This window comes from Lathyrus oleraceus, chromosome 6 (assembly GCF_024323335.1).
Source record: "Lathyrus oleraceus cultivar Zhongwan6 chromosome 6, CAAS_Psat_ZW6_1.0, whole genome shotgun sequence".
Classification (NCBI taxonomy): Eukaryota; Viridiplantae; Streptophyta; class Magnoliopsida; order Fabales; family Fabaceae; genus Lathyrus; species Lathyrus oleraceus.
This window is the reverse complement of record NC_066584.1, coordinates 134,909,156-134,922,036: the sequence shown is the minus strand read 5'-3', so window position 1 is coordinate 134,922,036 and position 12,881 is coordinate 134,909,156. Positions and strand designations below refer to the sequence as shown.

Below are 12,881 nucleotides of genomic sequence, written 5' to 3'. Positions count from 1 at the left end.
TGTTTCTCTGTTCTTGGCTCGGGCATTTCCTGTATTGCTTTCACTTTGGCCGGATCCACCTCAATCCCTTTTTCCGCTAACAACAAAACCCAATAGTTTTCCAGATCTCACGCCAAAAGTACACTTGTTCGGATTAAGCCTCAGCTTGAATTTCCTCAAACACTCAAACAGTTTCTGCAAATTCACCAAATGTTCTTCTTCTGTCTGAGATTTGGCAATCATATCATCAACATAAACCTCGATTTCATGATGAATCATATCATGGAACAGAGTCACCATCGCTCGCTGATATGTTGCTCCGGCATTTTTCAGACCAAACGGCATCACCTTGTAGCAGAAAGTGCCCCATGGGGTTGTGAATGTTGTCTTCTCTATGTCTTCTGGTGCCATCTTAATTTGATTATAGCCAGAAAAGCCATCCATGAAGGAGAATACCGAGAACTGAGCCGTGTTATCCACCAAAACGTCAATGTGAGGTAAGGGGAAATCATCTTTAGGACTAGCCCTGTTCAGGTCCCGGTAGTCAACACACATCCGTACCTTTCCATCCTTCTTAGGTACCGGAACGATATTTGTAACCCATGGCGGATAATTTGTGACTGCTAGAAACCCTGCATCCAACTATTTTTGCACTTCTTCCTTTATCTTGACAGCCATCTCTGGTCTTGTTCTTCTGAGCTTCTACTTGACCAGAGGACAACCTTCTTTGAGCGGCAAGTGATGTACCACGATGTCTGTGTCAAGCCCTGGCATGTCCTGATAAGACCAAGCGAAGATGTCAACATACTCTTGCAGCAATTCAATCAACCCTTTCTTCACATTGTCTTCCAAAGCAGCCCCTATCTTGATTTCTCTCTTGGCGTCCTCGGTGTCGAGATTAATCACTTCAACAGACTCTTGATGCGGTTGAATGACCCTTTCCTCTTGTTTTAATAACCTGGTAAGTTCTTCAGGGAGCTCACAGTCTTCATCACCCTCTTCTTCAGCTTGAAAGATTGGATTTTCAAAGTCGAAGCGAGCCATAGCAGAACCGTTATCAATAGGATCCGGTGATGTGCATCTTCATGAGTGATGGTATGTGCTTATGAGCGTGAAAAAAAAAGTGGAAACTAAATAAAATATTGCCATTTTTTTTTGAAAAACTGCAAAAATAGAAAGACAGGGAACGAAGTATTTGAATGCAAAAAGACGTCCTTTATTTATGATAAAAAATGCAAGTGTCACATAGATGAGCCCTACAATGAGTCATTACGCCCTGGCGGAACGTAAGACTTGGATATGCATGAATAAACAAAGAAAATTACTCCTCCAGACAAGTGGCTTGGACAATCTCCTCAGAAGACCAATTGTTGAGAACTTCACCCGGGATCCTCGGACGCACCCAGTTATCAATGTCGCAATCACTATCCCCATCTTCATTGTTGACCGTAGAGACTAATTTGACTTCTCCTTCAACCATGTTAACGTTGGCTCCACCATGCTGGGGCATGGGATTGTTGACGACATTAGAGCTGGTGCAAAGTTAACGGCCTTCGAATCAATGAGGTCCTGAACTACGTGCTTAAAAGCTTTGCAGTTCTCAATATTGTGGCCAGGTGCCCCAGAGTGGAAGCTACACCTAGCATTGGCGTCATAACCCACCGGAAGCCAACCAACGAGAGGAGCCAGAGTGCGCAACTGCACAAGTTGTAGTTGTTGAAGACTAGAAAGCAACTGAGCTTACGACATTGGAAGAGTGTCGAAACGCCGGTCCATCGTCCTTGGCCTCGGTTGATATGAGGGTCTGTTACCCGGTTGTTGTGGTTGGTACTGAGCTGGTTGACGCTGTGGTTGTTGTTGTAGTGGTGCTGCAGCTGGAATGATCACAGCCGCAACGTACGGTTGCTGATGATAGTTCTAAAAGTTATTCCTCCGGTTATCCCTGTTCTGATAAGAAGATATGGCACTTGCATCCCCTTCTCTCCTCTTCTGTCCCTGAATGAACGGCTTCTTCACCGCTGATGAGGATCCACCTCCACTTTGGGTCTCGTATGTCCTTAGGTAATTCTCCACCCTCTCTCTGGTAGAGACTACATCAGCAAAATTGGAGGCATTGCAACCCACCAGGCGCTCCAAATAAGGTCCTGGCAGAGTGTTCATGAACATGTTAGCCATTTCCTTCTCCAACATAGGAGGTTGAACACGGGAAGTTGTTTCTCTCCAGCGTTGAGCGTATTCTCTGAAGCACTCATTGCTTTTAAGAGACGGATTTTGAAGTTGAGTTCTGTCCGGAGCCATGTCTGCATTATACTGATACTGCTTCACAAAAGCTTCAGCCAAATCCCTCCAGCAACGGATGTGGGCTCTGTCCAACCTCATATACCATTCCAAGGATGCTCCAGCTAGGCTGTCCTGGAAAAAGTACATAAGCAACTTTTCGTCATCGGAGTATGCAACCATTTTACGGAAATAGGCTTGCACATGGGTCTTTGGGCAAGAGTTGCCATTAAATTTGTCAAATATCGGGACCTTGAATTTCGGTGGCACTCTCACACCTGGGACCAGCCCCAAGTCAGAAACATCTACTCCCAGAGGATTTTGTCCTTCCACTGCCTTCAACCTCTCTTCCAATCTTCTAAACATGGGGTCCACACCATGACCCATACCAAAGTCTTCCTGCGGCAGGGGGAACTGATCGTCCTGATCATCATGAACGGGCTGTTGACCGGAGGTGACATGTAGGATTGGGATAGGCCCCGGTCCATTGGGTCCATTAGCCTCTCCAGCTGGAGGATCAGTCGCCGTCTCTGGTTGAGCAGGGGGATTCCTCTGTATCATCTGCCTGAGCTCTTGCTATCCCTGAGCCACCCCTTGAACCACATCCATGAATTGATTCATGCGGATTTTCATCTCGGCGAACTCTGCCTGTAGGCTTTCCATTACTCTATGTTGGTTTCTACGGGTACCGTACCGGTGAATGCCTGGGTCAGCTATCCTGCTGATGGAACACCAAACAAACTGAGAACACTGTGGCGGTACCTGTTATGCAAGACATGCTAATGAATATGTAAATGCAATGACATGTTTATCAATTCCAAAGGTATTCTACCCCCTTGATTCCAGTCTCTCAATAGATAAACGATGAAAAAAAAAAGACTAAGTCGTTGATGAGAACCAAGAAAATTCCGACTAGAATCAAGTAGAAGATATAAACCCCACAGAAATGGATAAACATGTGTGAATGATTATGAATGCAAAATGATGTGATGCCAAATGATGTGAATGCAGTGCAGTGGCATGGGAATCAGGATCGCTGTATCTGCTTGAACATCTGTCAGGTTGCACTGTCTGGAGAGAAATTAAGAGCACACCAAACAAAGGTCATGGGATGGATCATGTTATCCTTAATATCAACCATCCATTTTTGGTGGATTATGGTTTACACCTTATCAACACCCAAGTTTCATTGATATTAAGGATACCTGATCGGATCAACCATGAATCAAGGGTTTGTTGCAAGTCACGAGCATGGAGTTTAGGTTAAGAACCACCCAAAATGAGTGTACTAAAGTTTAAATCTGCCAAACATGTTCTACAAAAGGTTCCCATAGTCATAATCCCATCTTTCGGATATTATCGGAGGAACGACTACTCGTATTCCAAAAATATTCTCAAGAGAGACTCTTATGAGTGTAGTATCACGTAACAATCGTATCAAATCTTACACTTGAACGACTTTCGCACTACGTCCTACGAATAGGCCAAAATGGGTTTGGTAAACTAAGGTCCTCGGCTTCTAAGGTCTATATTGGAAAAAGTAATGTCTAACCACAACTTACTTGTGTGACATTATTGATCCCAACATAACCTCCACCAAGTGAATGGACTTTCAAGTCAACTTGCTAAGGAATAACTCCACACAAGTCGACAAGACTATGCCATTCTCCTATCCTAAGTGCACTCGAGTTCGGGTATAGAACTCATCTAACAAAGATCACCAAGCAGCCATAGCCAGCCAACAGATACAACAATGATATGTACACAATGCAATAAGGTAAAGCAGGTAAATAAATAACGGTACAAAAGCATGAACACCCAATAAACAAACAAACTACAAAAGCTAGGAGGGACTCGCTTAGGGAAACCGGTTCCCCAGCAGAGTCGCCAGTTGTCGCAACCTGAAAAATACAGTGTGCGAAAAAACAACCGGCGAAAGAAAATGACAGAAGAGTCGCCACCGTGCGTTATTTATCCCAAAGGAGGGAAAGGAAACGCTCGAAGTAAACCTGAAAAGAGGAAAGGAAAAGACAAGGTCTCGCAACCAAATCTTGGGTTCGGGAGTCGGTTATGCGAAGGGAAGGTATTATCACCCCTACGCATCCGTAGTACTCTACGGGATCCACTTTTGTAGTTCTTGTCTAAAGGGTGTGAGTTTATCTTGTGCTGTTTACTAAAAAAGGGGGTTAAATGAAAATGACTCGCGCGGATGTCGCATCCACTGCATACGTATCTCATCTGAATATGAGAATCAGAGTCTCCGTAGCTCGGCTGACCTATGGGTTGGGGGGATATGTGCTCGCTAAGACATCGCGTCTTATGCCTACGTGTCTCATCTGGAATGAGAATCAGAGCAAGCCGTAGTTCGGCTAACTACGGGGTTATGGATTGGATTTTGGACGAACGACGTTACTACGCAATCTACCGGATGCTCGACCTTTGGAGACTTACTCGCCTGTAGTAGGAGGAGTAAACGTGTGTTTAGGAGAAGAAAAATCAATGAAGGGTTAGGGTTTGGGATGCTCATGCAAAAAGGAAGTCCTTGACGAAGGAACCTGCATAAAGTATACACACAAAACATTGCCTCCTATCGAGGTCTTCCAGCTAAGAAAGCGGTAAAAATACGGGAAAATGTAAAAGTACCACACGGATAAAGATCCGAAGTAACAACAATTAAAGGAACGATAAACCTAAGATCCTTCCAAGCTAACATCATCAAAGAAAGTGGGTCAGTACAGGTAATCGGAATGAACCTCCAGGGGGTATCCCACAAATAAAGTGGAATACCAGGAAAACCATCTCTGCAATAATCATATGAGCCCTCACAAAACAAAACTCAACAAACAGGTTAGAGAAACAAAATAGGGTAATCAAGAGTTGCCCCCAAATCAAAATGTAACCACATGAATCATGCCCTTTCAATTCACAAAAAGCTCACAAAAAGCAACCAAGGGTAGGAGGCCTAAACCTCTGGTCAAACACATGCATCAAAAGGGTATCAAATTCACCCATAATACCTCATACATTCAGATGATTCAAATTAAGAGCATAAAATTAAGGGAATGAGGCAAACCTGATTGGAGAGGTCGATTAAACTCAAATTGCCCGGTTGGGTTTGCAAACCAATGTTAGGGTTTGCTTGAGCTGAAAGTGTGTGAGTCAGAATGAACCTTTCAGCGTTGCCTGGAGGTTGCTCTGAATTCTGTTAGCTCTTCTCTCACTATCTTTTTCCCCAGGGTTCTTCTCTCACTATCTTTTTCCCAGACAGGGTAATAGGAATAGAATTGCCTTTTGTTTCACTGAAACACTGAATTTATAACCTGATTTTTGTGGACCGGTGGGCTCAAATGAGAGAGGTCCAAGTCCAAGATTTTTTCTTTTATTTATCTTTTTATTTTTTTTTTTATTTTTTTTTTATGTTTTTTTTTTTTCGTTTTTTGTTTTTTTTTTCGGTTTTTTTTTCGTTTTTCGTTTTTTTTAAATGAATGCATGCATGAGGTGTAAAGTGTATGCTTCCAGGAAAAATGAAGGGTAAATTTTGGGGTATTACACATAGGTATGAATATTAGGAGTAATATTCATACTGGATTGACCTGCTATGAGAATACTATATATAATGTTATGCAATAAGTTATTCTCATGGTGATAGTGGTGTATACCACCCTTCGACCTAAAACCACTATGGACCCTAGATGTAGAGTCGAGTGCTTTATTGTTAATCAAACATTGTCCATAATTAGATGACCATAAAGACAGTTGATGGATACTCCACAAAGCATGATGAGGGACATGAGTGACCTAGATGGAATTTTCCCATCCTGCGTAATAGGATAAATGTCTAAGAGCCCAATATTGAACTAGACAAGGATGACACGGTTTATGCCTTGTGTTCAATATATACATAAGGGCAAAAGGGTAATTGTACACACAAGTATTATCACAAAAGGGTTTGTCAGATCACATGACATTTTTGTGTCTTGGGTAGCAGTGATATGTTGCCAGATATCGCTCACTGTTTATTATGTTAAATACGTGATTTAATATAATTGCCAATGCCGCGAAAACCTATAAGGTCACACATAAAAGGACAGATTGATGAGAGATAGAGTAAATAAGGAATACCGTAAGGTACGGTGCACTTAAGTGAATTGTAGAACATCGTAAGGTACGGTGCACTTAAGTAGAATACGAAATATGGTAAGGTACCACGCGCTTAAGTGATTTTGGTATATCATAAGATATGGGCCACATACACTTAGGTGGGTTTTTTAGCTTACAACACACATAAGTGGTTCTATAAATAGAACCCTTGTGCAGAAGCATTTGTTCAGATGAAAATTTCGTTTTTCTCTCTCTCTCTCTCTCACTCACTCAAAGCCTTCATTCTTATCAGCTAGCACTGAGACTGAAGGAATCTGTTCGTGTGGACTGAGTAGAGGCATTGCCACCATTCAACGTTCGTGATTGCTCTTTAGATCTGCATCAAAGGTTTCAATCGCCATAAGAGGTAACGATTCTATCACTGATCATGCCCATTAGTAAGGATCACTAAAGGAGAAATTTTTTAATTTCTGTTGCATTTTGGATCGCTATTCTCCTTCAATATAGGCTTCCCGAAATAAATATACATCACCTTTAGGAAACCCTCATACCTTCTCACATGGAAGAAACATGTATAAAAATTCTTTTAAGAGGATAGAAAATGGGTAAATCAGCCACAACCACTCTGATCGCGTAAAGACACCCACATGCATTTTCCTAACCCCCTTGGCACAATAGAAAAAAACCAATTGACAATTATATGCCTAAACCCTTGCAAGAAACCTAAAAGGCACAAACAAAAGGCTGGTCATTTTGATATAGTTGCGAAGGTGTTACATTGACGTCCCTACGAACCTCGCACTTGAAGTCAGTAAAAGGGATCATAATTGCCATATCCTCAATAAATGAAATCATACATATACAAAGCCTCCGGGACGACCCTTAAGAAAATTCATCATTATCTTCTATCCATCTAAAACAATTTCCAAAATCGCATCGTATTCATCCTTTATAGATGACACCTTGCGACTAAACTAGAACACACTTACAACAATCTCATCACGATAACATGATTTAAAATCATGGTCAATGACAAACAAACTAGACATTATAATAAACAATGTAAAAGTGTCATAAGCTTGTCCTATGATAGACGAAGCATAAGTTATTACACAATCACTTTCAAGACTACCCACACACCCCTTATCGAAAATACTAGAACCATTGGAAGAGTTACTAAAAACCTAAAATATCCCTAAAATAACCTCTCAAATTGATACTCCTATCATGTTTTTAAAATGAGAGTTAAACATGTCAAAAAATTATGTATCCATGATACAAGGAGTGACAACCTCACCACTAAAAGGTCTACCTCTTTCGAAATCACCATTGAAGAAAAAGCTAAACTATAAACTACAAAGAAAAAAAGTTAGGAAATGGAATACCTTGGGATGAAATAAAGAATGGAGTAAAGAAGAAATTGAAACTCTGGACAAAAATAAAGAAATAACTTGTGAAAAGGAAGGTAGTGAAGCACATTTTACAAATGTTATGCTATAAAGGGAACAAAATAAGGATACCCTAACATTACTTTAGTCTAATTTGAAATATTGACTAACGACTAGGAAAACACAACGTACGTAACAACTGTCACATAAGGAACATAACATGCATAGAGATGACGAAACAATAAATATCAATTGAGAACGTAAATCAGACAAACAAAGGTTTGTGTGATAGTTGGACTCTATCTAAAAGCAACATAAAGGTTACATAAATATAATCTTCAATATACATGTAGATTTTATCTCCACAAATGACCATGAGGATAAAATAAAAGAACAAATCAATATCTTCTAACTTTACGAGAAAATGACTTAAGCGTAATGTTTATGACCGACCTCATGTTTGGGGTATTGGTGGATCATAGTATAGCTTTTAACCATCTCGCCCCTATCAGGCCTCATGCTTGGGAGCTGGTGGACCAGAATGATGCTCTTAAGCATATCCCCCTCACATGCCTCATGATTGAGGGTTGTGGATTGATATAAACCTAAAAGACCATGAGCCGAGATATTCTCCTGCCACCCCCAGATGTACCTGACATCCCCCAAATTTCCATAATATCCAAAATACCATTGTCAATTTTTCAGTTTAAAATAGAGCACGAAAAATCTAGTAGTTTAATTAAAAATTTCAGTATTAATATAATAATTTGATATTAGTGTAAATATTCGGTAGGCTATTTTAAATGTCTGGTATGACTTTTAATCGATTTTTATTATAAAAAAAAAACTTGTGTGTGGAAAAACATACCATTTAAAAAAAACGCCACGATTTACCATATTTTCCCCAAAATATTAAAAATTTTGGTAGTGTAAAATTATCGATTTTTTAAAAAAACTCATGCATTTACGGGATATGTTGCATGTATACCCTTCTTGGGGCTGCATCATACATAGATCCGCTCCACCAAATTCGTATACCTATCTAGGAACCAAGATATGCAAAATTGAGCATCCATGTCAACCTTAAACACCTTGATCACTTCCATCTCACTAAATGAAGAAGCTACCTGGCGGAGGGGGGAGACATCGTCCAAAATAATCATCATGTCACCAAATGAAAGATGGAAAGAGGACGTCTTCTTATGCCATCGTTAGGCTTGATGATGAACCGAACCAACTCGAATATAATCCTAAACTCGATTCGACAATTAAATCGTTAAACTTAGTTCATAAAACAAATGAGTTGAATATGAGCAAAAAATTAATTCATTAATTAAATGAGTTGTATTTGACATTATATATACCTTCATTAACAACTTCATAACTTATTAATCAAATTTAGTGATTGTTAAAAATTATTTTTAATATTTAAATATTTATTAACCAATTTCATCACTTTATTAATTAATTTTTTATATCTAAATTTAACTCACTGTTAACATCCATTGTTCATAGACACCATTAATGTATATCATTTATAAATATATATATTTTATTTAAAACTACATTATTCATTCTATAAATAAATGAATAATATAATATATATGGTATAAATATTTGACGTAAAAAATGGGACATTCCTCTTAAATAATTAATGAACAAGTGACATGTGTTTTGCATTTGGCCAAATCCAATACTAGGAGTATATGCATGAAAAAGGCAATATAAATACTTGCTCAAGCCCCCTTCCAACCATCCATCCTCCTCCCACCATGACCGAACCAAAAGGTCGAACAGTTGGCGGCACAGAATGCAGCTGGTGCAAGGCTGTTTGCGGCGGCACCGGCGTCGCCGTCATTGCATTACTGACTTCAAAACCCCCAAACACTCACCGTCTCCAAAGATCCCTCCACAAACTCCAAAACTCCCACCCTATCCTCAGGTCCACTCTTCTCCAACACACTTCCACCTTCTCCTTCCTCACCTCCCCCACCCCTTTCCTCCAGCTAACATCACACAACCTCTCATCAAACCAAAACGACACCGTTTCAGTTTCTCCTCTCCAACAAGTCCTAGAACTCGAACTCAACAACGACACCCCATGGCGCGACGCAACACGCGACACAAACCACATGTTCTTCGGAAGCGTCTACGCTATGCCGAACAACACTTGGGTTATCGCGCTGCGACTTCACGTCGCTGCGTGTGACCGTACAACTGCAGTGCTTCTTTTAAGAGAGTTACTCGAGTTGATGGAAGAGAAAGAACAAGTAGTTGCCTTAGAAAACGATGAGAAAGTTAGTGATGAGATTAGTTTGGCCATTGAGGATCTTGTTCCTCGCCAGAAAACAAAGAAGGCTATGTTTTCGCGTGGTTTCAACATGCTTGGTTATTCACTTAACTCTCTTAGGTTAACAAATTTGAAGTTCAATGATACGAAAGCAACGAGGTTTTCACAAGTTGTGAGGTTGCAACTTAGCGAAGATGAAACTAAAGGGGTTCTAGCTGTAAGCTTGTTAATTAACTACTACATAATTATGTTCTTTTTTAGTAATGTTTTTTTTATCTGAATTAGTTCAATAAATGGTGATTTGAATTTTGAGTTGACAGGGTTGTGCATGGAATGGAATAAAAGTGTGTGGCGTATTAAGTGCTGCAGGGTTGATGGCTGCCCATTGCTCAAAACGTGGTTCTAAGAAGTATGGGGTTGTTACTCTCACTGATTGCCGATCAACTTTTCAATCTCGTCTCGCTGACAATTTTGGTACGAGATTAACATGATTGCAAATATTTAAAAGTGATTACAAATCTCACTTATTTACATTTAAAAGTGAAATTCTTAACTAATATAATAATTGATCCACTAGTTTAGACTTGAGTTCAATATGCTCTTCTCAAATTTTTAAGTTTGGATTCAGTTAATTTTAAACAGAATCCACTAATAACAATTAGATTGATCCACTTAAATATAGGACGCAGGTTCGGGTTCCAAGATTTTTAAAAAATTGATAAAAAAATGAAAAAATATTTCTTATATTGGGAGGATGGGATATAGATTGAATTCTGAAAAAGTGGAATAGAAGAAACTAGGAAGAAGTATTTAAGATTAAGTACAATACTAATAAATGGGCATTAAAAAGTTTGTGTAAAACTGCAATTGAAACTGTGCAGCTGTGTACTGTAGTAGGTGCTTTTTTAAATGCGTGAATTCACTACTCATAGTGAATGTTAAATTAGGACCACGATATGTCTGACTAAAAATAGAAGATACCAAAAAAACAAATACTACTGGAAGATACATCATTCTTTAATAAGCTTTTAAAAAAAAATGTTATTTTTACACATTTATGTTATTAAAAAAATTAATTCAGTAATTAATATTAAGGAGTAGACTCGTCCTCTTTGTAAGTGTGAATTTAACTATGAATTTTATATTAAATATACATTTTATTATTTTTTGAAATTATTTATTATTATTATTATACTTTAATTACGTATATATACATAGACTAAATAGTGATTTTAAAAACTCAAATATAATCTATTTAACTAATTAAATATTTTTATTTAAAAAAATTATGCTTAACTTCTTTTATACTAAACGAATAATGTCGAGTCAAGTTTTAAATACACTTTAAATAGGTTGTTTGATTTACTCCTATTTATAATTAATTGAGTATCTTTAATACGGAGTAGTATTTATTTGAATAACTTATTTTGATTTTTGATGCATTACTAATAAGTGATTACTACAACACTACATCATACATACCTTTACAACTCACATATATTTTATTCAATTGATAAAAAAAAAACTATCTTATATTATTGAGATTAAATATTTTATTATAAACTAAATATTGATGTTGCCATACCTTATTTAATTCTTTTTTTTAAAATAGACGTTACCCAAGTTGCCATGTGAAATTTCTCCAATAAATAAAATTTAAAACTCAGAAAATTTCTCTTATTAGAGCAAATATAACTTAATCTCACAAAATGCTTCCTAATTAACTCCTATGAACATTCAGGTTTTTACCACTCTGCCATTCTCAATTCCCACGAGATAAAAGGAGGTGAAACCCTATGGGAGCTTGCAAAGAAAACCTACGGAGCTTTCGCAAACTCAAAGAAAACCGACAAACATTTTTCCGACATGGCAGACTTAAACTTCCTCATGTGCAAGGCCATAGAGAATCCGGGATTAACCTCATCTTCTTCGTTGCGAACCGCGATCATGTCGGTGTTCGAGGACACGGTTGTGGACAACAGTTGCAAGAAGCAAAGAGAGGTTGGTGTTGAGGACTATTTGGGATGTGCTTCTATTCATGGAGTGGGACCATCTATTGCCATTTTTGATACCATAAGAGATGGAAATTTGGACTGTGTTTGTGTGTATCCAGCACCATTGCATTCTAGAGAACAAATGCAGGAAGTTGTTGGTAAGATGAAGGATATACTTGTTGATGCTTCTAAGGCCTTCAAGGAATGAAATGTTTGTATTTCATGGATGTGTGATTTATATTAATTAATTTTGCAGTATTTGTTTTTATTAGAGTTTATATTGTGAGTATAAAAGTTAATAATGTTGTTTTTAATAAGTATATCTTCATCTATGGAGGAGTTATGCCGATAGAGGCAAATGTGATAAATGTATGATTTTGTAAAGAAAAGACACAAAAAAAAAGAAAAAAATAAATAAAAATTAAACTCAAAGTTATGGTTCAAAATAAAAAGTAAAATAAATAAAACTTGAAAATATCTAGTAAAATAAGGGAATAAAAATAAAATAATACTATTATAACCAATATATATATATATATATATATATATATATATATATATATATATATATATATATATATATATATATATATATATATATATATATATATATATATCCCTTAGTTTACTAGATATTTTCAAGTTTTATTTATTTTACAATTTTATTTTGAACCATATCTTTGAGTTTAATTTTTTTCTTAGAGGAGGGTAGCTAATGGTGGTGTGTGATCCTCATTGTAGTAAGATCCAGTAAAATTGTTGGTTTAAAACACTTTAATTTTAATTAAGTAAATAAAAATAAGGGGAGGAGAGAGATAGATAGTAACTTAGTTAAATTTAAAGATAACAAGT

General features: G+C 37.6%; 1 protein-coding gene across 1 annotated transcript; it reads left to right on the top strand.

Moving 5' to 3' along the window:
* The first annotated feature begins 9,475 nt into the window (after positions 1-9,475).
* Positions 9,476-12,287, top strand: LOC127097836 (uncharacterized). Its single transcript, XM_051036318.1, has 3 exons — positions 9,476-10,252; positions 10,356-10,509; positions 11,777-12,287. The coding sequence occupies exons 1-3, from the start codon at positions 9,518-9,520 to the stop codon at positions 12,235-12,237; spliced, it is 1,350 nt and encodes a 449-aa protein (XP_050892275.1). The 5' UTR covers positions 9,476-9,517; the 3' UTR covers positions 12,238-12,287.
* The last annotated feature ends 594 nt before the right edge of the window (positions 12,288-12,881 follow it).